Genomic DNA, 23,429 nt, shown 5'->3' on the forward strand with positions numbered 1-23,429 from the left:
ATTATGTCCCATCTAAAATTTTTTTTTCATCATATTATTATTATGTTATTCTAATATTACCTCGTTTAGCTCTCGGGTGCATATATACTGCATTTATTGCAATTGCAGTGTCCTACTGTAATTTAAAATAAAGCCTGGAATATATATAGAGCTAGATTACTTAGGAGAGGAAGCTTAGAGAGCTATAGCTCCTAAGAAAAAGAGATCCCATAAAACATTTTGGTCTATATTTTTTTATAAAATAGTGATTAAGTAATTTTGTATGATACAATGTTAAATTTTTTTTTTCATACTGATATTTGAGTTACATTTTTTACAAAAAGTAAAAAAAAGTAGATAAATTGATAAAACTAAAACAAAGATGATAAATCATTTTTTTTGTAGAATAAATTATATTCAATTAAACATTTAATCGTTTTGTTCTTTTTGAAACAAACTCTAAGACTACATTATTATTACCTACGCTTTTGGCATTTTCATTTTCAATCGATGGTATCGATATTGAAGTAATCACTCTGGCTGATGGTCGATCTCAAATAGTTTTATATTGGTTTTAATTTAGAAAAACATGTCCTTGCCGTTCCAGTGGTTACTAATCATAATTAGTAGTAGTAGTAAAAAGTGTATGTATTCTTTAGCCAACTTTACATAATTATAATTCTAAGTTCTATTTATTGTAAAAATTAGAGTTATAGAATCAAAATCATACTTAAAAGGTACTTTATTAAGCTAAACGTATAAAAAGTTTAACTTTTTTCCTTTGAAATCGATAAAAACGTTAAAAAATTGTTCATATTTTTCAACATAAAATTACTGCACGCTATAACTTTTTTTTTTTCATTGTCAAATTAGACTTAAAGGTATCCGTAAATGGGACCGCTTTATTTTCAATATATTTGTATCAGTATTTAAAGGTTAAAGTAGATGTAGAGTAGACAATTTGTTTAATAACTACATCAATATTAGGTAAGTAATAACGTTTCATGTTAATTTTAATGAAAACAGTTGCTTTAATTTATGGAACTATCTAAAAAGTTAATGACTTTTTTCTTTGAAACTTGTAGTTTTCAAAACAAAATAGATTTGCGCGAATCAAGACAAAAGTGTTTTAGAATTGCAAAAACACCAAATTTTATTATCCAGTAGTCCTGAAATTGTTTTCTTTTGCTTTTGTATGAATATTATCATAAAAAGCTAAAAAGTTATAAATATAGCTTTATTATAAAAAGTATAATTTAATACGACTAAGATTGGTCCTGGGTTAATATTATAAATTAATAGTTATGTATTAAAAAATGTAGTATTTTACCACAATTTAACTAACTTATTTAATTCTCCAAAATATAACTTTACCATTCATGTATTTTGTCTATTGTCTTTACACAATTAATTCAAATGTATATAACAGTAAATCACTATTTAGAAATTTAAGCTTGAATCACAACAATGGTTTTAATAATAATTATTTGCTATATTCACTATATGTTTTAGTTTTCTTATATTTAGCCAAAACAGTAACATGAAAACTCATCTACGCATGCACACAAGTATGACCACATGAATGTAGTGTCCTTGTTTATTTTTAATTAAGTGTCTGCAAGAAAAGATTTCGCCATAGAACTTACCTGTTTCCTGTGAAGTTTTATGTTTTCAATCCCATTCACAAAAATAAAACAAGTTGGCATGAGTTTTTGAGTAAGTGTTTGTTCATTCGTCTGTACAATTTGTTTATCCATTGATAGTAACAATGCAATGCGAATTGGTATTTGTCCCTAAAAAAGGTTTTTATTAAATAATTTTTATAAAAATATAACAACTTGGTAATTTTTCTTTTAAAAACATTACTGCACGGAAAAAGAAAAATTCATTTATATTGTTAAACTACAACTGACAATAAGGGAGTGTAGAGAGAACTAAAATGTATGAGAAATGTTATACACCGTGTTAAACCTACCCCAACAAAAACCTAACAGTGAACAAAGGCCAAAATCCAGACCCCCCTCCTAAAAATGTCAGCCTATCAAAGTAGTGATATCTACATAGTGGCCAAGTCTGCTATTTCCTTAGTTCATAACCACCCTTCACTCCTACTTTCATGAGCAACACTGCTCTTTTATTTGTATTGCTTAACGCTTGGCGCATTAATTTTGAGAAAAATTGTAATTTTCAGATTTTTTCCTTTATTTACACTATAAGACCCACCTTTGTGCCAAATTTCACGTTTCTATCTATACGGGAAGTGTCTTATAATTTTGATGATGAGTGAGTGGGTCAGTCAGTCAGTAACAAAAATGCAAATTTTGAAATCCTCCCATTTTGAAACAGTTCAATATTAAAGGCTCGTATTTTTACAGTGTCCTAAGCTACACGAGTTTAATCTATATTTCAAATTTCAAAAGCCTATCTTAAGAAGAAACAGAGTTGTGTGGGTTCGAAAAACTGGGTGTATTGGTTCGTGTAAACATACACTGGCATTGCTGGAACTTGGCCAGCGCACTGCCGTGCGCTCAGATTAAATGGAACATTTCAAAAATATGAAAGACGGTCTAGCCAATCAAATAATTCTCTCTTTGCTTTTATAAACCTAAAAACGAAATATCGGATGTCTTTGAAGTATGGACGTTGTAATGTCCAAAGCAAATATATGCTAAAACAATCCATGGCAACGCGTCATGATCAACCACCATTTTGTTTGATTATTAATTTTATTTCAAGTCAAATATTTGTAAAGTTAAGTGCCATTGCATTGAAATTTCTCGGAATACTGCTTGTTATTTTAAAATGCGCGATTTTAACATAAATCGTATGTTTATAACATGGTCTTTGATTTAACTTATTAATCTATTTATTTGAACTATTACATTTCCAACCGTTATACAATACATCCGAAGTGCTTGTTGTTGACATTTTGGATAGTAAGTGAGTAGAATAACATAATGTCACTTTAAACATACTTATTTTATAGATAGAAATACAATAACGAAAGCTAATACAGTGGGGCCTGGGTATATTGGTTTTTTCGTTTGTCTATACAATTCATTAGTCTATCGGCGGTGTTTTTGCGGATTTGTAATGTTTAAATTTGACTAGTTTGCTCAGTTCCCTAGGTAAGGTGATTCAATTTTGGATTTTAATTTCTATGTAAACTTTTACCACACTCCTCTGGTAAATTCCTTAAATGTAATCAATTTGTTTTGATGTAGTTATGTGTATTTGATTTTCCACGAGTTTTTTCATTATAAATATGAATGATAATGAATAAATGAATTGTAAATACGAATGCCAAGATTTTTGACAAATTATTAAATTTTATTTTTTTATGTACATTATTATTAAAATGAAGTTGCGAAAAAAGAACCAAAACTTTTTAATTATTACAATAAAGCCTTATTTATTTACAATTGATTAAAGTACAAAAATGTATAGAAATATAACTATAATAAATAAAGTAGTAGTATGGTTTTATTTTATATTGAGGTTATTACTTGTTTTTTTTTTTTTAGGTTTTGTTGAACTGATGCATATAGTAATAAGTTTGAAGAACCTAAACTCGAGAGCAGTTCTTATCTAATGGTATCAAATTCAGAGGTGCTTTCTATTGTGTAAGTCTATTTAATCATTAAATATATCCTTTTGCGCAATCATCACTATGATTCTGACTACATCCAATCATCTTTGATATATTTGTGTAAGTGTAAATTTGACGTTAATTAAAATTATTATTTCCCATTCAAGATAGAAATTGATAGAAATCAAGTTATACCCGTCGTAATGGATAAACATATAGACCCTCTTTCCACTGGGTAAGTCCAATTTTTATCGCAATTTGGATAACGACCTGATTATCCTAATTTTAAACCATTTTTACTAATAATTGTGTGTAAAAAAGTTTCGTAAAAGACATTTTTTGCTTTTAGATTAGGAGTATCTGATTTGTTCCCAATTACATACTTTCTTCTCTAGTGAATAATCCCAATTTTATTGTTTGTCATAATTTTGATATAATTATTAGTTTAACATGTTCTTTTAAGTTTTGTTGAATCAAACTACGATATGACAAGTATTAAAGTTGAAAAAACTGAAGTCGACAACATTTCAAATTCAATTCTGGAGCCCCTATCTATTGAGTAAGTCTATTTGTTAACTGTTCACATTACCACCATTATTAATACAACAAGTTTCTAACGAAACATTTAAAAGTCAAAAATATATTTTGGGAAACATCAACATATAATTTTATTACTACTCTACAAATGTGATTTTTTTAATTTTAGCAAACCAAACATCATGTCTGTAAATAAATGGGAGGTCGACGAAATCGATATTGATTGTTATTTCAAATCTACGATAGTAGTTAAAGAAAATCAAGAATTAGCAGTTGTAAAAGACGAATATGTGGACACGCCTTCTACTAGGTAAGTCCGTTTTTTTTATCGTCATTTATATAACCAAAAGACAAAAAACCCAGTTTCAATTTCTTTGCGCAGTACTTACCTGAGATTAATGGTTCTTAAATTTATAATATTGTATGCTTCGTTATAACATTATTTACAACATTGTGCCAAGTACAACTTGGTACGTAATTTAATTTAACAAGGATTTCCTTTTGCTCAGACTTCAAAAACATATTATGGGAGACACAAAAACATAAACTCATTACTTTACAAAGATTGGTTTTTTTTGTTGATAGCAAATTAAACACTATGTCTGTAACTAAATGGGAGGTCGACGATATCGATAAAGATTGTTATTTCAAATCTACGATACATATTGAAGAAAATCAAGATGTAGCACTTATCAAGGACGAATATGTGAATACTCTTTCTACTTCGTAAGTGTTATGTTATTGTCGTCATTTTAACAAAACTCAATGTATGAACGAATGTTTGTACCGATTTTGTTAAAAATTATAAAGCATGTCTGTTACGATGAAAACAATTTTTCAATTTTTACGATTTTTTTAAAAAATATATTGCCCATGATCGTAAAAAGTATTTCAATTTTTAGCTTGACACCCCTCTTTTAAGAAAAAAAAACTTTTTAGATAACACATTTTTTATTTCATTGACTTTCTGTTACGCGAATTTTTTTTAGAAAGTTAAAGTTATTTTACATGAGAAACTGATTTTTAATGATTTTTTTAATAATAAAGAAGCAAGGTTCTATAATCATGACTAATAGTATCTGAAAAAGTATAAACTATTTAAAATTCAAATATGTTTCATAATTGGGTCTTTTAAAGTGCATTGGTATTAAAAGCAAGTCGTTAGTTCTTTAGATTAGATAAAACAGGTTTTTTTTTTATACATCTCAATGAATAAATTCTAATCTAATTATTTGTGTTTGTAATTACCTACTATACATGTTCAGAATATTGTTATATAAATTATTTTACTTGTTTCTTTAAGTTTTGGTGGATCAGACTTCAATACAACAAGTATTAAAAATAAAGAAACATCAGTTAAAAAACCAAACACAGTGGCTGAAGTTAAACAGGAGGTCTATGATATCGATAGTGATTATTGTTTTGTATCTGATATAGAAGTCGAGGAAACCCAACACTTAGCAGTTATTAAGGATGAAGATGTGCATCTTCATTTCATCGAGTAAGAATGAAAATGAAAAATGTTTTGTTGAACTATTAAGTTATTATCATAATAATTGTATAACTATTCTTTTTAGCACCACACTCAGTAATATAAAATACAATCAAGTTCAAACTGAAGAATTCCCATCCACGGCCGAGAAACCATTTCATTGTGAATTAGGATTAAAAACATTGTCATCATTGAAGCTAAACAATCACAAAAGGCCACACACAAGCAAGAGGTCTTTTCAATGTGAAATATGTAAGAAGACATTTTCACATTCTGGAAATCTTAATAAACACAAAACGACACACACGGGTGAGAAACCTTTTCAGTGTAAGATCTGTAAGAAGTCATTTTCACGTTCTGATAACCTTAAATTACACAAAACGACACACACGGGCGAGAGGCCATTTCAATGTGACACATGTAAGAAGTCATTTTCACAATCTGTTAATCTTAATAAACACAAAACGACACACACGGGTGAGAAACCTTTTCAATGTAAGATCTGTACGAAGTCATTTTCACGTTCTGATCACCTTAAATTACACAAAACGACACACACGGGCGAGAGGCCATTTCAATGTGAGATATGTAAGAAGACATTTTCACGTTCTGGACACCTTAAATTACACAAAACGACACACACGGGCGAGAGGCCATTTCAATGTGACACATGTAAGAAGTCATTTTCACAATCTGTTAATCTTAAAACACACAAAACGACACACACGGGTGAGAAACCTTTTCAATGTAAGATCTGTACGAAATCATTTTCACGTTCTGATCACCTTAAATCACACAAAATGACACACACGGGCGAGAGGCCATTTCAATGTGATATATGTAAGAAGACATTTTCTCGTTCTGGACACCTTAAAAATCACAAAATGACACACACGGGTGAGAGGCCATTTCAATGTGAAATATGTAAGAAGACATTTTCACGTTCTGGACACCTTAAAGTACACAAAATGACACATATAGGTGAAAGGTCCATCATGCCAAAACATGTTTAAACATTTAAATAGTCATAAAATAATTAAAACTATCTGGAGTAATCCATTTCATTTTCTATTTAATATGTGTTTTTGATCCATAAAAAACTTTTCGTTACTTTCTTTATTTATTAATATATGTATACTGTTATATTTTATTTAAATATTACATTTTAATATTCTATTTGTTTTATTTAATTTTATTCTTTATAAAATTTGTAGTTTATTGGCATCAACTAGTATACAATTTCTGAATTAGTCCTATTTTATGCATTTTTTTTAAAATAAGGAAACTGGTTATCAATCATAATAATAACAAGAATTTATTAATTGTTTAAGAATAAAGTATTAACAATATGATATAATATCTTCAGTTAGATCTTGTGTAGAACTTGATATTTTATGTATTTGGAGGCAATTCACAGTTTTAATGTAAACAAAAATAAGAATTTAAAAGTTTATTTCATACTTAATTATTTATTTTATCAACCATTATAGTGCAATGTATTGTTAAAATAAATAACTACAAAGTTATCTAGTGTAGGGCGTTTATAGAGTCTTGTTCTAATCAAAACATTTAGTATTAATAAGTGTATGATTCTTTAGCCAACTTTACATAATTAGAATTCTAAGTTCTATTATTCATACTTATAGAACCAAAATCGCACTTGAAAGGTACTTTATTAGACTAAACATTTTAAAAGTTTACCAAAGCGTTTATATTTTGAAAGTCACTGTACTGGTTCTTTTTTTTTTTTTGCAAAAACCTTAGTGGACCAACTAACACATAATCACTGTGTTGTTGAATGCAGTTGGAATGGCCGATAATTTCATGTCTCGATCGCTTATACTTAAGGGGCCTCTACACCAGCATTTATTAAGGAGTATTGTATAGGCAATTTCAAAAAACATTTACTTACTTTTGACAACTATAATAACAACAGACTAGCAGTTATCGATGAAGATTTTAATTATTATAACTATAATAATAAATGAATACAATTTTAATATAAAAAGATATTTTTTTTGGTTTGTCAACGTTTTTCCGTTTACGTTGTATAGTACTTTATCCGAAGAATATTCCATATAGAAATTTGGAACAAAATCGACTATTTTAAAAAAAGTCATAATAAATATGTAATATGTAAATTTGCAGTAGCGTTTTTCCCAATTTTGACGGGAAAGAGGTAAATTTTCAAAATTTTGCCCCAAGAAATTAACTTTTAGATTAGATTTCTAATATATAAAGTAAGTACATGAAGAAATCGGTTTAGCGGCATACAAGATACGTCCGAACACAAAAAAACCAAAATAAAAACACATCATTGTAAAAACAACAACTTCTCAACTACGCACAGTGGTCTAAAAGCTAATTTAGGTGGTTAAAGTAAATTACTTTCAATTAGGTAATGAATTTCGAAAACTTAGGTAAGTGTTTCATGTTAATACTATAAATATTTATTATTTTACTATTAAAACAAAGTTAAAAAAGTAGTACGAAAATGTTAATATTGATATTTCAAAGCGTATAACTAAAAAAATAACCCATAATAATCGTTATTCAATATGTAGACAATATAGTACTTGTCATCCCAAAATTTGGTTTGGTTTTTCAGGTGGCTCTAGCGGCAGTGTTGGAATAAATGATTCTGAAATTGACGACAATTTGGATTGGAATAACACTGATTCTCGGTTTTATAATTTTTATAATGACTTTTATCGGCTATTCAAAAATAGAGGTCCACTAAATCCGCATTCTTAAAAATCGAGAAACTATTTATTTGAAATTTTGAGGGCACGGTATGAAAATGTAAAATGGGAACCGCAATACATTTAGTCAGTCAACCGTTCAATTTTAAAGTTTACTTTGGTCTTACAAAGACTTTGGTGTAAAAGCCATTTTAAACTTTATTATAATTAACTAATGTAATATGAACATTTTTAAGGACAACTTTCCGAGGAAGCACAGGAAGCTCGAAACAAAGACTACTAAAAATTATCGCGAACATCACTCGCGAAAAATTAGTGGAGTAGCTCAAAATCAAGACGTTCTACACTTATTATTTGTCACTTCAGATCCATATACTTCATCAATTTGCAACATACCGACAAAAAAAATTGGAGTTGGACAATGACGTAAAATCATTATTAAATTTAAGTTATGAAACAGATGAAGAAGTTTGCGAAAGTTAAATTTCAATTTAAAAACAAAATATTATGTTTATTTGCATCTCACAATTATACGTGAATTTAAAAATTGATATAAATTTTGAACTCTTTGACCCCAAAAACATTAAGTATCGCTTTTTTTTCATTTTTCAGACAAAATCTGATGAAAATTTGATCAATAAAAGTTTTTTCAACCTAAAATTGCGTTTCAGACCACCGTGCTACGCATCGAAGCTAAAATAAATAATTGTTTTTGCTAAAATATGTCGTTCTTCAAAATACAATACATAAGAACTCGTCTTAATCATAATTAGACATTTTATTTTATTTATTTGTTTAATCAGACATAATGTTATGTAACTCACGGAGCATGATCTAACTTCTCTCTCCGGACAGTTTTTTTATTCAGCGTGATTAAATTCCCTTTATTCTTTGTCCTGCGAGATAAGGATGAGGTTTTCTATACTTAGGTTTACACTTCCTAGTAGTCTGTAGTATTATTATTCATTATTATATGAAATAAATTGAATAAATTATAAATTGTGTGAGTATAAGACGACGACCTGACGATGGACAACGATCAACATCAACAACGGTAGTCGAATACACTGTTTGAAACCACAAAATTTGATATTGAAATTTCAGTTTAATACATCATTCTACTTCAAACGTACTGTCCTTAAAAATTCTTCGATTTAAGTTTTTAAAAAACATTTGAATTCTTCACAACATTTTCGAGGCATCGGTCGTGGCACAATTTTAAAATTAATTTCAGTCAATTAATTTATTTCAATGTAAAAAAATGCAATTTTTAACTTTTTTAAACCGAAATAATTAATTAACTAAAAATAATTTAAAAATTGTGCCGCGACCGATGCCTTGAAAATATTTTGAAGAGTTCTAATATTTTTTCAAAACTTAAATCGGAGTATTCTTAGGAACGTACTTAGCCGCTTAACAAAAAGAATATTTGTGTATTGCATACTTCCGTTAGAACAATTTTACACACTAACTGTTTATACTTCATAGATTATTTTATTCTATCATAGCTCTATTATATTTCTATTTTACTAGTTTGAAAATGTACAAAACCAAACAAAAGCTACAAAATTTTTAATTTCTTCTTTGTATCTTAAGTTTGAGCTGTTAACATTTTACCTACAATGAGTTATGCATAAACAAGTTTTAAGCTTGAAAATTGAACGCACGTTGACTTTTGGATAACATCTATTTCCAATTAAAATATTTTATAAAAAGTTAATTAAAATTTAGTTAAATCCTTTTTTGTATTTTCTATTTGAAACAATGCGACCATCACAAATAATTGTTAACAGAGGCCTATTTTCGTTTTCCTTTTATAAAATATACATCTTTCATCTCGATTTTAGCATGTCTATATGAAATAAACTACTTAAAATAACTTTGTGTAACCAAAACTTATTCATCTCCATACCAAAAACGCTTGAGACTAATACAAGTTGCATTTATGTTTACCATTATTTGTAGATAAAAATGATAATTTCCTGTGTTTTTATATTATTTGTCATTGTAATATGGTTTGCCAGGCGATATAAGTAATTATTTTCATTTCATACTGAACTATACAAGGTAGAACAAATTTCAAAAAAAAAATTGTAATTTTGACATTCCTTTTAAGAGGACTTTATGGAGGCGGTTGCAATTACAAGTTAGTTGCACATTTTTAGAGTTTTTTTTTTAATTTTACCATTTTTAATCATATTTTTTTAAATTTTATACCACAGACATACAAATCCAGAAAGCTTTTGATGTTAACGATGATTCATTTGGAAATAATATTTATATAATAATAATATACCATAATTGTTTGGCTGTGTTTGCTCAATCGTCAAAACGATTTACAAAAATAAATATCATAGCTTCTATTTAACCGTTCAGGTTAGCTCAAACATTTTTTATTTTTTTTTATTTTCGTTGGGCTGGTGAATGTAATAAACAGAATTGTTACACAACGAGTGCCAATGGGTTGTAATAATTATATAATAATAAAAATAACGCTCGACAGTGGACAACATATTTGAAATTAATATAAAAATTCATTTACAGCTAATTTTTATTAAATCTAATCTCGTCGATTTGTAAAATGTTAATTTCAGAGGAAATGTGTTTAATGTTCGTTACACCGGGTAATAATTTGTATTATTTTTTTGCAAACATATTTTCAGATAGTCCTCTGTTAGTAGTTTTATGTTTTATTAAGTGTACAATATTTTAGATTTAATTCCAGGCGAACCTAACCTGCAAGATCTAAAAGGTACCTACCACAAAATACATAATCGGTAATCGCCTTTATATATTTACATATCTTTAGTGCTGCACAGAGAAACATATTATGAACAATGTTGGTAACTGTTATAGGAAAATATGTAAATTCAATTTTTTTTTTAAATTTTAGAATCCATACATACACTGGAATTATTGCAAAAGCACATACCTGATAAAATGTGTAACTACAAAATTAAAAATCTTTAAGCGTTGTCAATTCACTTTCTAGTTTCAAGTAACTTATTGTTTTCTCACTTCTTTTGACTATATTTGCGTTTATTTAAGCATTGTTCGAAATATTATTCAAACCATTCATTCAAATGTTGCTGTGGGAATAATTTTATGTTAACACGATATTTTGCATTTATTAATTGGTCAAAATTATCTCAGTTTTAGAGTGACCGTTTGGGGTGAAGTAAACAGACCTAGTTTCCATTAAATCATCGAAAAAAAAAGAATTACAATACAAAGATTATACCACAAAGACCTACAGTAGTGGTACCAACCTAACATAGAACATAATGTATGTAGACCTCAAGAAGACACTCAAAGAACTTGTTGTTCCTGACAAAATAGTTTTTGACTTGGACAGAACCGTTTTGTTCTAAAGGTGAATAGATTTCACTAGAAATTTCAAAATAATCTAAAAACTTAGAATTAAGTGCACGGGTGGTAAATCAGAGGTATTAGTAATTATACTTACATTTTAATCTAATAAAAATATATATTATAGTTGCAATAAATTGCCTACATCTAACTCCTTAATTCTCTTAATGGGATTTGCATGTGGTCTTTTTTTTAAGGAGTTTTGTATAGGCAATAATTAATTATTAATAAAAATAATTTCAATGAGGTATTATTTTTATTGCTGATCTCATTGTAAGTTTGTTTATTTTCCTTTTCTAAGGTTGTTTTAAGATTTCTTTTGGCCATTTATGTTTGATTTTATTAAATTTAAAACCAAGTTTTTATTATAGCTGTTGAACATGACTATTTCTTTAATAATTTTTTGTTTCATTTTTGAAATCGGTAGCATAGAAATACTTACTAATCAAAAAACCATACTGTCAAAAGCAGCCATTTTGTGTTGCCAGCAGTGATTTGAGCTATTCAGTATACATACCTGAAGGTGTGTGTCTTTCTTTTTTGTATATTTCATATTTCTATCTACCGTCCGAGATTGGTAGTTTCCCATGTTTTTCAGCTATGAAAGGGTACACGACCTGCGCCCATTATTGCTGTTCCTTCAGTTTGTTCAAAAAACTTTCCTTGTAATTGAAAAACATTTTTACTCATACACAACTCTGTAAGATTTACTGATTCTGTTATTTTTCCTTCATCTAGTTGTAGCCATTCTGTGAAAAATGGTAATGTCACTAATATGGTTATACATGGAAAAAGAGCTACTACATCAAAAGATATTAGTCTACACTATTTGTCTGGAGTTGAAAATCTGATAAATTCTTAACTAATTCAAATGCATCGGCTCGATAAAACTTACCAAGTCAAATATAACAAAAAACGTTTAAATATCAATAAAAAAAAGTATATATTTTTTAAAAAAATAAATTATTTATATACACAAAACTTAACTTAATATTATTATCTAATCCTTTGTTGTGCTTAAGAAAATAGAGATCCGAATGTTTGGACCGCGTCGTTTGATCGTCGATCGAGACACGTCAGCAGGTCGACACGGTTAACAACGATTCAGTTATATGTGCAAGACTTGGGCTGAAATACATTTTTCAACTGACCACTTGCCGTCGTCGGGCGGAGCTATCCGAACGTTGCCGTACGTTCCGGACAAGTGTTGCTTTTGCGAATTGTGCTTGACCAGTTGGCCGACGTTGACGACCAAACATCCTTCGACCACCTGAAAGAAAAACATCAGATTGTCAGAGTGGAAAAAGAAAAAAAATATATATATATAGACAACGTACGGCCGCCGCCGCTCGAAAACAGTGCGGATACGATTCGGTGTAATGTATCGTAGGAATTTTTTCTAAAACAACTATAGTATTAAAACTAATGGTTTTATCTGTTTTTTTAATATCAAACATCTTGAATAGAATAAAAAAATGTACAATAATGATTTTTTAAAATTACAAATTTTCCATTTTTAAAATGCTTTCTTATGGAAAAAAAAGTCAGCGCGTTGTCCCAGTGCGGGACTAAGAGCCCCGGTGTACGGCTGTCTATACTAAAAAAAAAATTGGTCATTTTTGGATATAATATTTAATTTAGCACTACTTTGTACACTGTAGCAAAGGAAATTTTGAATTTAGACAATTGTAAATGACTTGTCGTCCTTCGATAGTCAAATAATGAAGATTCTTGTCATTAAAAATAATCATTCTAATTGTATGAAATATTCTTTAGACATAGTATATTACCAATAAACGTTGACAAACCAAATAAATATCATAAATCCTTTCCATTAGAAGGGGTGGAATTTTTTTCTTTATTTCGCTATGTTATTAGGTATAGTTTTAGGGCAAGAATGGGGCTATAAGATTTATTTTAATTAAGTAAAAAATGAGATAGTTACACTTTGACCAAAGTCAATTTTTAGGTTGTGTGAGTGAATCTCAATTACAGTTATTTGAAATTTTTTTTGGGTTTTCCTTAATAAACCAAATTTTTTATTTTTGGCCAAATAAAGTACCTGTTAGGCACGATTTCTGATCTAAAGAGTTGTTACACAAAGAAATTGGTTTAGCGTTTTAAAAAGTATCGTAGGCCCTTCTGTAAGTGGAAACTCCAAATTTCTTTTGAAACCGTTAAAATAGTACTAAAAATTACATTATGTTCTAACAGAAAATTTCCTATTTGTTTATAATTGTCTTGGTCTTACGATGCAAAGCTACGACAAGTGTGGCTTACTCGTATGAAGGTACGCAGTTGTGAACTCGTCAGTATAACGTGCGGAGTGTTTCGTTTCAGCGAACAGTGCTCCAGCCAAAGCAGTTGATCGACGGGCACCGTAGGGCTGGCCGTGTATGACGGATGCAAACTGCGTTGCCACACCAGTTGTTTGCACAGTTTCGTGAACAGTTCTTCGCTGTAAAAAATTAATAGGAACAAAAAATGTAAATAATATCTTTAATTAACTCTGTCCGAGTACCTCCCTCCCCTCTGGGAGGAGGCCTCTCTTCACTTTTTCAATTTGCCCTTTGTAAAGTGTTTGTAAAAAAAGGATTTTTGTTGGCTACATTTCTCCTGCGACAGATCTACATACGTATCTCTAACTCAACAGATTTTGGAGAACATTTGATTGATAAGAAATAACTATTTTTATTAAAAAAAAACCATGTTATGACGTAACTATTTGACGTTTAAATTGTATTTAAAATCAACAAGTTGTTTGTTGTATTTCTTATAAACGGTTAAATTTATTTAATTATATTTTAGTATTGCTTTATCATATCGGCTTGTTACTTAATGGATTATGAAATAATTGAAAATATATAAATGAGATTGTACGATTGGGCTTAATCGAATTTGGCACTTAAAGCACAACAACATATTAATGTACAGGATTTAAAAATAAACCATAACTCGGTTCTTCGTACTCAACCTAGTGCTCCGATCGTACAGCGTTTTGTTTTTTTTTTTCGAGTTACGACCAAAGTCAATCGAAATGTGACTGTGTTACTTACGAGGACTGGTTGATGGAAGAAACGTGCAAGTCCATGATGGCGTCGCTGGCATTGGCCGCTACTGTTATGTTGTCGATAGTGAACACGGTCGGATCCGATGCCGCGAACACGTTACCCGGGAACACGTTGGGCAGTCTGGTCTCGACGTTGGGCGGTGTAGGATAACAGGCAAAACTCGCAGCGTCTTTCCACGAGCTGAGCAACACCACTTTGGCGTTGTGCGTTTGCGTGTTGCTGAAATGAGAAAAGAAATATTATTATCAATATTACAAAAACAGATTCACAACTTTGGTGCGTGACGATACGGTACGGTAGAAATAAAAATATCGATAAAAGCATTGTAACGCCGATATCTTACTTAACGTTGTAGTTTTAGTATTAGGGTGGAAGTGAGTAACATTAAGGTTGATCTATAATAATTTGTTGCCGTTGTTACCCACACACATCGTTGTAAAAAAATTAAAATAATATTTGTACAGACATTGTTAGCATACTCTAAATTTTAGAACTTAACCAAATTTTATTAAATTTGGTTTCAAATAAAGTTCAAAATCAGTTAAGAGGGCGTCGCACCGGTGATTTTTAGCGGTAAAAACATGTTTTACGCCAACTGAGAATAACTAGTTTAATTTTGGTTTTAGAATAAAAGCACCATTATAAAATTAAAAGACAACAATATTCTGGAGGACAAGACGGTGCGTTTTTTAAAAAAAGATTCATTTTTTGGCAAGTTACAGTCATTTAAAAATGTTAAAATAGCCGTTATTTCTAAACTATGTATCTAGCGTTATACTTGGAATAATGAAAAAAGCGCACCGTCTTGTCCTCCGGAATATTGTTTTCTTTTAATTTTATAATGGGTACTTTTACTCTTAAACCAAAATCAAGCGAGTTATTTTAGTCTGCTTAAACGTGTTAAGATAAAAAAACATTTTTAAATCGCTTTCAAGGATGCTGTACGAGTCAAAAAAATAAATTAACTACCAAAATAGAGTCCTAGTTATTGAACTAATAATTACATATCACAGTTTAACATTTAAATTAAGATTTTGTAAAAAATTGCCTATACTTTACTCCTTAAAAATGGGCGGTACGACGCCCTCTTAGGCACTCCCAATATCATATTAATATTTATTTTGTGGCAGTTATAATAAAATGATATAAATTTTGGCTTGGAAAGACCCTCTTCGATACCGGATGGAAAATATAAAAAGTTACTTTCGTTTAACGACGTTAAGTTTTTAAATGCTTCGATGCGAAAGATACGCAAACAGATCAGAAAATATGTTTGCTGTAAGTTTAAAAATAAATGAAATAATAATAATAATAATATAGCAATATTCTACTATTTGTTTTTTTACAATGCAATCAAATTTCCAAACGTTTACCTATTTTTGATATTATAATCTAGAGCACTGCTCATTTAAAAAATGCAACAACTTTTTAATTGATAGTAATCAAACAGCAGAGAATATCCTACACAATATTTGGAAATATTTTCAAAATAAAAAAAATGTTTAAGTTTTAAGGGTGTTTTCTTTTGGTTTACTTTCGACCTAACTTAACGGGTTGAACCGTTTACAGCCTTGTATGGTACACCTTATGGGTACGATAATCTTCTTTAAACATTATACAGACTCGCTACTGTTACTGTGCAGCGTACCGTAAAAGGGCAATCGATTAAATATAGCTCTCTCGACATGATATTTTCACACTATTTGTAACCTAACCTAAACAACGGCGACAGGATGGCTTCCATAATATCGTCATAACACTTTTGCAGGCCGTCTGAAGTGGCTTTGTTCAACTGAGCGCCGAAATCCGATTCGAACAACGGCCCGAGCAATACGACGACCGACGCACGCGATTCGATGGCTTTTTGTATGAAGTTTTTCAAAAAAACTCCGTGGGGAGACGATTCGCTGAAGAATGGTCCAGCCGCTATCATCATGTTCAGGTTGCCTGTACACACACAACAGTATAATGTTAATATTTAAAACATAAATAAGTAATTGTATTACATACTACAACATATGCGATTGAAGGAAACAATCCATCAATTGGGTTTACCTATTCCCATTCCCAAGAAAAAGAAATCAGAGAGATGTGAAGAATACAGAACAATTAGCCTCATAACACATGCTTCTAAGATTCTCACAAAAATAATGCATAAAAGAATAGAGTCGAAGATAAATGAAAATTTAGCTGAAGACCGATTTGGTTTCAGGAAAAATAGACGCGATAATATGCTTAAGAATAATCATGGAGAAAAATGTTTAGAATCAACAAACCACTGTTTATTGCCTTCGTAGATCTGGATAAGGCCTTCGATAATGATAAACGGACAAAACTTTTTAAGATTATTGAAGACATTGGAATAGACTATAACGATAGAAAAATTATATATTATAATCTGTACATCAACGAAATCGCAGTTATAAAAGCTGAAAAAGGTAACAACCCGGTGGAGGCTAAAATTGCTAAGGGGGTAAGACAAGGGTGCAATCTATCACCTACCTTATTCAATCTATACATAGAAGAAGCCTTAAATGAAGTAAGAAAAGAAAACATTGGAGGAGTAGAGATAGGTGGAATACTTGTGCAAATGCTGCGTCTCGCGGACGATATTGCTGTAATCGGAGAAAGTGAAGAAGACACAGCTAACATGCTCGAAAAAATGAACGACACGCTTAAAGAACACTACATGAAAATAAATCAACGGAAAACCAAGATCCTTTTATGTAGCAAACAGCAGATTTATGCAAACATAGCTCTAGATGGAATATTGCTGGAGACAGTTCAAAGCTTCACATACCCGGGGAGCAAAATCACAAGCGATGGGAAAAGCCATACAGATATAGTATGTAGAATAGCCAAACAGAATAAGTCTGGACACCAGGAAAGCACTTATAAAAAGCTTTGTGTGGAGTGTAGCTCTATATGGAGCAGACACTTGGACAATAATGACGGCTGACCATGCCAAAATAGAAGCCTTTGAAGTATGGTGTTGGAGAAGAACGCTAAAAATTTCAAGGACAGAAAAGATAAAAAAATGCTGAGGTTTTCAGGAGAATGAATACCCGAAAATCAATATGGAATACTCTAAGACTGAGAAGAAAACCGTGGATCGGACACGTAATAAGGAATAGTCCTTAGATAACCACAATAACAGAGGGAAAAATCGAAGGAAAACCTGGAAGAGGAAAGTCCTAGAACTCCATTTCTGAAGCAGGTGATGGAAGGTACCGGAATAGGAACATACTGGGAGCTGAAGAGGATTATAAGTGACAGAGATAAGTCTGGAGAGAGACATCAATAATCATTTAACCAATCTTCGGATTGATAAAAAAAAAAAAAAAAAAGGTTCACCTTGGCAAAAGCTTGGCAGCTGCGTGGGCAACGGCAGCGAAGCGTTGGTGAATATTTTCCTGACTTTGAACATCTCGGTGCCCGGATTGGTTCCGGCGACGACGGCTATCTGGTTCATGAACAACGGCTGTACGTGACCGGCTTCGGAAAAATCGAGCTTCACGTAACCGTACGGCGAACTCAAAAACATTTCCTTCTTTATCAGCTTCAAACTGCCGGAAATGGTGATTTGTGTCTAGAAAAATAAAATACCGGTTAATTTCCAATTTTGTTGTTAACTAGCAAGTTAAATATTTTCCTAATACTTTATAACAGTAAATAATAGAAATATCATAAGGTAGGTAGAGCGACACCACGGTGTGACCGGTTAAAAATAATAACTGCTTTTCACCAACTGACCGGCTGATAGACCGGTTGTTAGACGAGCAAAGGCTTATCTTATGGCTGGCAGGTCTGTGAAAAATTCACATCACACGTTTTGAGCTGCAGTTGAGAGATTAGATATCCAGAGGGGAGGGAGGATAGGAGGAAAGGTAGGAGAAGGATAGAGTGTAGGTGAAATTTCAACGTGGATACGTTTTTCTGAGTCTATAAAACCGTACATGGGTTTTCCTTCTTCTCTCCACACTTGTCTGGTAGTAATAACAAACGGTTTGTTTAGTGTTTTAGCTTCGATGCGGAGCTGAGAAGGTATTGTAATTACAATGGTGTTTTTATTTTTTTGTATCTGGACCCTCGTAAACCGCTGAACCGATTTCTTCGTGTAGCAACTCTATAGATCAAAAATCATACCTGGAAGGTACTTAATCAGGTCAAAAATTTAAAAAAAGTCACCCCTTCCCCATGAAAATCGAGAAAAACACCTAAAACATTTATACATTTTTCAACTTAAAATTACACAATGCTCTATAACATTTTTAAAAATAGTCGAAAATGTTCCAAATTTATTTGTAATTGTCCTTCAAACATAGCACTGTCGATAAACATTAACAAACCTAAAAAATATCATAAACCCTTTTCCTTAGAAGGAATTGTTTTCTTTATTTCAATTTTTCAAGCAAAGTTTTAGAGATTTTGATCTGAAAATTAGACCGAAGGTAGATCCAAAATGGAACTATAACATGTACAATTTTCTCAAAAATCTGTAGTGAAATTTTGTTTTATTAAGGAAAAACCCCAAAAAAAGGGTAAATTTACTCTTTGGCCGTAGTCAGTTTCTAGGTTGCTACGTGTGTGTGAATAAACAGTCAAATGTATATGATACATATATTTTCATTATTTTGTTAACTACGATATATGGGTAACTATGGCAATACATTTTTATAGACAGACGAACAACCCTTATCGTATCCACCCCGCACAAGACTAAATATTAAATTTTAAGTACATTATTGCTGGTCCCGCGTTATCTTCTAAACCGCTATAACTGGTTTGAACATACTATCCACAGATTCGCATCGAAGCGTTTATTTAAAAGTGATTTTATCACTTTCAGTTATAATAAAATCTGTAGACTTGTGACCTCTCCGTCCCAACTATGCCCCGGCCCCACTGTACTGGCATTTTTTATAAATATTTTTGAAGGATTCGTACTACTCACTTCGTCAGTGGCCAAGTGCATATCCGACAACGGGCTGACTCCGGGCAGATCGTTTCTCTGCACAATGTCGTCGACCAATTCCCGGACGTGGTCGTCGAACCGCCGGTAGTTGACTTGGCCGAAGATGAAGTTTTTCCACAATTCTTGGTTGGACAACTGCAACGACTCCACCGAAATCGACGGGCTGCTCTCGACCACGTTTCCCCGACCGAAATCGCAAGCCACGTCTCCCGAGGAGGAGTTTTCCCTGTTGACCAAGATACAAACGTTTACACTTTAATACAAACAAAATTTACAAAAATAACAACATGGCAACAACATGGGTCTTCCCCCTTCGAGGAGAAATATCATAAATCATCATTGATATATTTCGAGGCACCCCAACACCGCTCCACAATCTTAACCGAACACATTTCACACGGTTCGGCTGGATACTTCATAATAAGGATGGGTGTGATAAGTGATAAGGAGGGATAGTTAAGAAAGGTAATAAGACAAATTATATTCATCTCATAACTACACTACATGAAAAAATAAAAGTAAATTAAAAAATAAACTGGGAGAATGGCTTTAAGTCTGTCCCTTTTAAGTTTTTTGGGGTACGCACAAAACCTACATAAAACTTAAAATTTTGGGTAACATTCGAAGGGTTTAAAAAAAAAACGCCATTTTATTTGTCAAATTTGAAATTTAGTAACATTGACGGGTTTTTTTTTTTGGTAAGTAATAAAACCACAAAATATAATTAAAATAAAAAATATGTTTTAATAATTTTTTTTGTTGGGGTTCTCAATGCATAACTACTAGGATCTAGTTCGACTATTTACCTAAGGGTAGACAGCACGCTGTGTGTTTTTAAGGAGTTCTGTATAGGCAAAATTTAAGAAAAAAATAGGTTAATTTATAAAAGCTTCGAGATAACACATTAATAACTCAAAACTGTTTGTCTACCAGTAAAAAAAAAAAAAAAACGTTTAGTTAATTATTCTTAATTTAATTTTCGAAAGTCGATAGATCTTTAGAATTCATCCCTTCCCTTCCCCCCCCCCAAAAAAAATCTATGAAAATTTAAATATTGTCTAATGCTGTAAAATAAATAACATAATTTATTGATGTCCACAAAAAGATAAACTACAAAATTGTTAATATTTATCGTAGAAAACGAGTTAAATGGATCACCCTGTATACAATATCGGCGTGTACTACTTTTCACGGGCTTGAGCGTTTTGAATAAATCAAATCTTTCTTTTGTGTAATTGCATTCGATTAATCTAGATCGTTGGTCGACCGCCGCCGCAGCCGCTGGTGGTATTGTATTTTGGTAATACTTAACATTTTGACATGACACTCCAATACGTCTTAACGAGTCCCCGGCCCTTGATTACTATTAATAATACTAATAACAATAATAATAATTGTCGTTTCGACGAGCCCCCTTTTTTTTTTTTATTGTCGCACGAATTAAAAAACCGTTTTAATTGAATACATACGGCGGCAATGAACTGGAATAAAAAAAATTGTGTCTTCTCGTGAATCTCATAAACTCGACGAGTGGGACACTACTACCAAATGCTCGGCAGCAGAGCAATTGCTTATAAAATACACTCACTTAACGTCGTGCAAAGGATCCGGAAATATTATCACACTTGAGAATAAAAAAAAATATATACATGTATATATTATTTATAAAGTCTCTCGCTCTCCGCCGCTGTTATATCACCTTTAGTTAATATTATTTAACGCATACACAATGTGTACTATACGAATGCTGCTCGTTTATTAATATGGTTTTTTTCGAAGAACTTGAATTAAATAATAAAAACAAAAACCACCGACTGCGAGCCGAGTTGTATATAAACGTATATGTCATAAAATATATGAACATGGAAATTTAAAATTCAAATTACCTCCTCCTCTTCGAGGAGAAACGTGTGTAAATAATCATGAACATGTACTACGACGACACCCGCCCACTCATAATTTTGACTTTCTTAACGATTCGAGATTTTCAGCCAAACCTTGGAATGTAGAACGTCGTTTTAACCTAATGTGTTTAGGCTTTGAACCTGTTGTGATATAACACACAACGTACGTTAGCAGGATTACTGGATTGCTTTTTTAGTAGAGACAAATAAGAGTCAGACAAGATGGTGGTGTTAGTAACAAAACATGTTTACAATATTTTCCTTTAGACACGGTCTATTATAGATATATTTGTTATCACTACCATTTGTCAACACAAACGATAAATTAAAACAAAAATTCGGTGTATAAGATTTTATTTCCTTCGGTTGTGCGTCGCTTTAAATCCCTCGAGGGTCATTTCATGCCAAATCACTTAATGTGTGTGCGAGTGGATTTTCCAAAAGCCTCAAACTTATATATCCTATGCGGATAATTCCATAGAAAAGGAAAAAGTAAAGAGGTTTTTTTTAGAAATTAAAATAAACTGAATAATACGATTTTATGCGTAGTTCTTAAAGCTTTTAATAGAAAAAAAAAAAAAGTCATTTGCTGTAGAAATTTCAGAATTTTTTGTTTAAGCCCTAAGAAGTGTTATAGGCTCATAAATATATAGCACTTTTTAGTAAAACGCCAAACTTTGAAGTTACTTCTTTGGTCCCGGGTAGAAAGGGCTTAAGTCAATTTTTCACAAAAAATTGTTTTTCCGTATATTTATAAAGCTTGATTTTTTTTTTTGGTTCAATTGGCATAAGTCAGTGACGAATATTCTCATGTTATTGAAGAAATAAAGAGGGCATATTTGGAGTTTTTTCATTTTAAGTTTGGTAGAAAGGGCATAATATGACTTATGCCTTTTACATCACTTTATTGGACAGGTATAAACGGCTTAATATGACTTAATCATTTTGTAGCGTGATTATCATGTGGTTAAATAGCATAAGTCAAGAAATAAACTGTTTATTTCAAAATCATTATTAGTGATATCAAAAGTACTCATAATAAATAATAATAGACAATAATAAGAATAATTATGATAATTATCACAAACTGTACAAACTAGTATAGGTATTTTCATATAATCTATTTATCAGATAACTTTAATTCTGCTCTCAAACTATTATATCATGTACCATTGAGTAAATTATTTTACAGTAAACATGTAATTATTCTACAGTAATTTGTTGTTAAACACCTATTAGATATCATAATGAGTTCATTTTTAGGAAAGGTAATTAATATATTCTTAGTTTTGATAAAAATAACAAAAGTCAAAATTTATTTGATCAAAAAGGCTGATGTCGTAAAAAAAAGACTTAAGTCAGAAAAAGTGAAATCAAAATGGCGTCACTACAGTTAAGTCTATAAATAATTATAAATTCAAGAATTTTAAGTCATAAATGTACATAGAATTTGATTAATATACATAAATCATTTATTTAGACCAAAGACTTATATACATCAAAAAAAAAAAATTGCGCATAAAAAAATAGTTTTCAATCTTTGATGACTTTGAGATAGTATAAAAATTAAATAAAATTTATAAAATTTTGGATTTGTTTTTTTTTGTTTTTAGCTACTTAAAAATTTGAAGAAAAAAAAGCCAGTTCAGTGGGGTCGGGGCATAGTTGGGACGGAGAGGTCACAAGTCTACAGATTTTATTATAACTGAAAGTGATAAAATCACTTTTAAATAAACGCTTCGATGCGAATCTGTGGATAGTATGTTCAAACTAGTTATAGCGGTTTAGAAGATAACGTGGGACCAGCAATA

The 23,429-nt window shown here is 30.9% G+C and overlaps 2 protein-coding genes across 7 annotated transcripts in view; one reads left to right on the top strand and one right to left on the bottom strand.

The window, feature by feature from the left end:
* The first annotated feature begins 3,771 nt into the window (after positions 1 to 3,771).
* On the top strand, positions 3,772 to 6,610 carry LOC126836310 (zinc finger protein 100-like). The gene is made up of 7 exons (XM_050569537.1): positions 3,772 to 3,803; positions 4,032 to 4,127; positions 4,275 to 4,415; positions 4,691 to 4,831; positions 5,409 to 5,606; positions 5,683 to 6,322; positions 6,533 to 6,610. Exons 1-7 carry the CDS (start codon positions 3,772 to 3,774, stop codon positions 6,608 to 6,610), a joined length of 1,326 nt encoding a protein of 441 aa, XP_050425494.1.
* Positions 6,611 to 12,592: 5,982 nt separating this feature from the next.
* Positions 12,593 to 23,429, bottom strand: part of LOC126836312 (DNA polymerase alpha subunit B-like) — a 129,766-nt gene continuing 118,929 nt past the window's right edge. Inside the window, exons 6-11 of one of the 6 annotated variants that reach the window (XM_050569541.1) lie at positions 19,694 to 19,940; positions 18,094 to 18,328; positions 16,455 to 16,686; positions 14,725 to 14,958; positions 13,949 to 14,126; positions 12,593 to 12,938 (exon numbers count right to left, since the gene is read on the bottom strand). In XM_050569541.1, coding sequence (XP_050425498.1) covers positions 12,777 to 12,938; positions 13,949 to 14,126; positions 14,725 to 14,958; positions 16,455 to 16,686; positions 18,094 to 18,328; positions 19,694 to 19,940 — 1,288 coding nt within the window. In that variant the 3' untranslated portion in view covers positions 12,593 to 12,776. The remainder of the gene's footprint in view (positions 12,939 to 13,948; positions 14,127 to 14,724; positions 14,959 to 16,454; positions 16,687 to 18,093; positions 18,329 to 19,693; positions 19,941 to 23,429) is intronic. The other 5 variants (XM_050569542.1, XM_050569545.1, XM_050569543.1 and 2 more) reach the window with 5 other exon arrangements.

Source organism: Adelges cooleyi, unplaced genomic scaffold, assembly GCF_023614345.1.
Source record: "Adelges cooleyi isolate 19-005CV unplaced genomic scaffold, UGA_ACOO_1.1 ACOO_flye_CR_arks_rails_tigmint_CR_PRNA_24, whole genome shotgun sequence".
NCBI lineage: Eukaryota > Metazoa > Arthropoda > Insecta > Hemiptera > Adelgidae > Adelges > Adelges cooleyi.

Bases quoted from the DNA above. Each gene is read 5' to 3' on its own strand.
- LOC126836310 (XM_050569537.1), top strand. From the start codon at position 3,772: ATGGATAAACATATAGACCCTCTTTCCACTGG. The intron at 4,832-5,408 runs GTAAGTGTTATG...TGTTTCTTTAAG, and splicing joins GTGAATACTCTTTCTACTTC to TTTTGGTGGATCAGACTTCA. The intron at 5,607-5,682 runs GTAAGAATGAAA...TATTCTTTTTAG, and splicing joins GTGCATCTTCATTTCATCGA to CACCACACTCAGTAATATAA.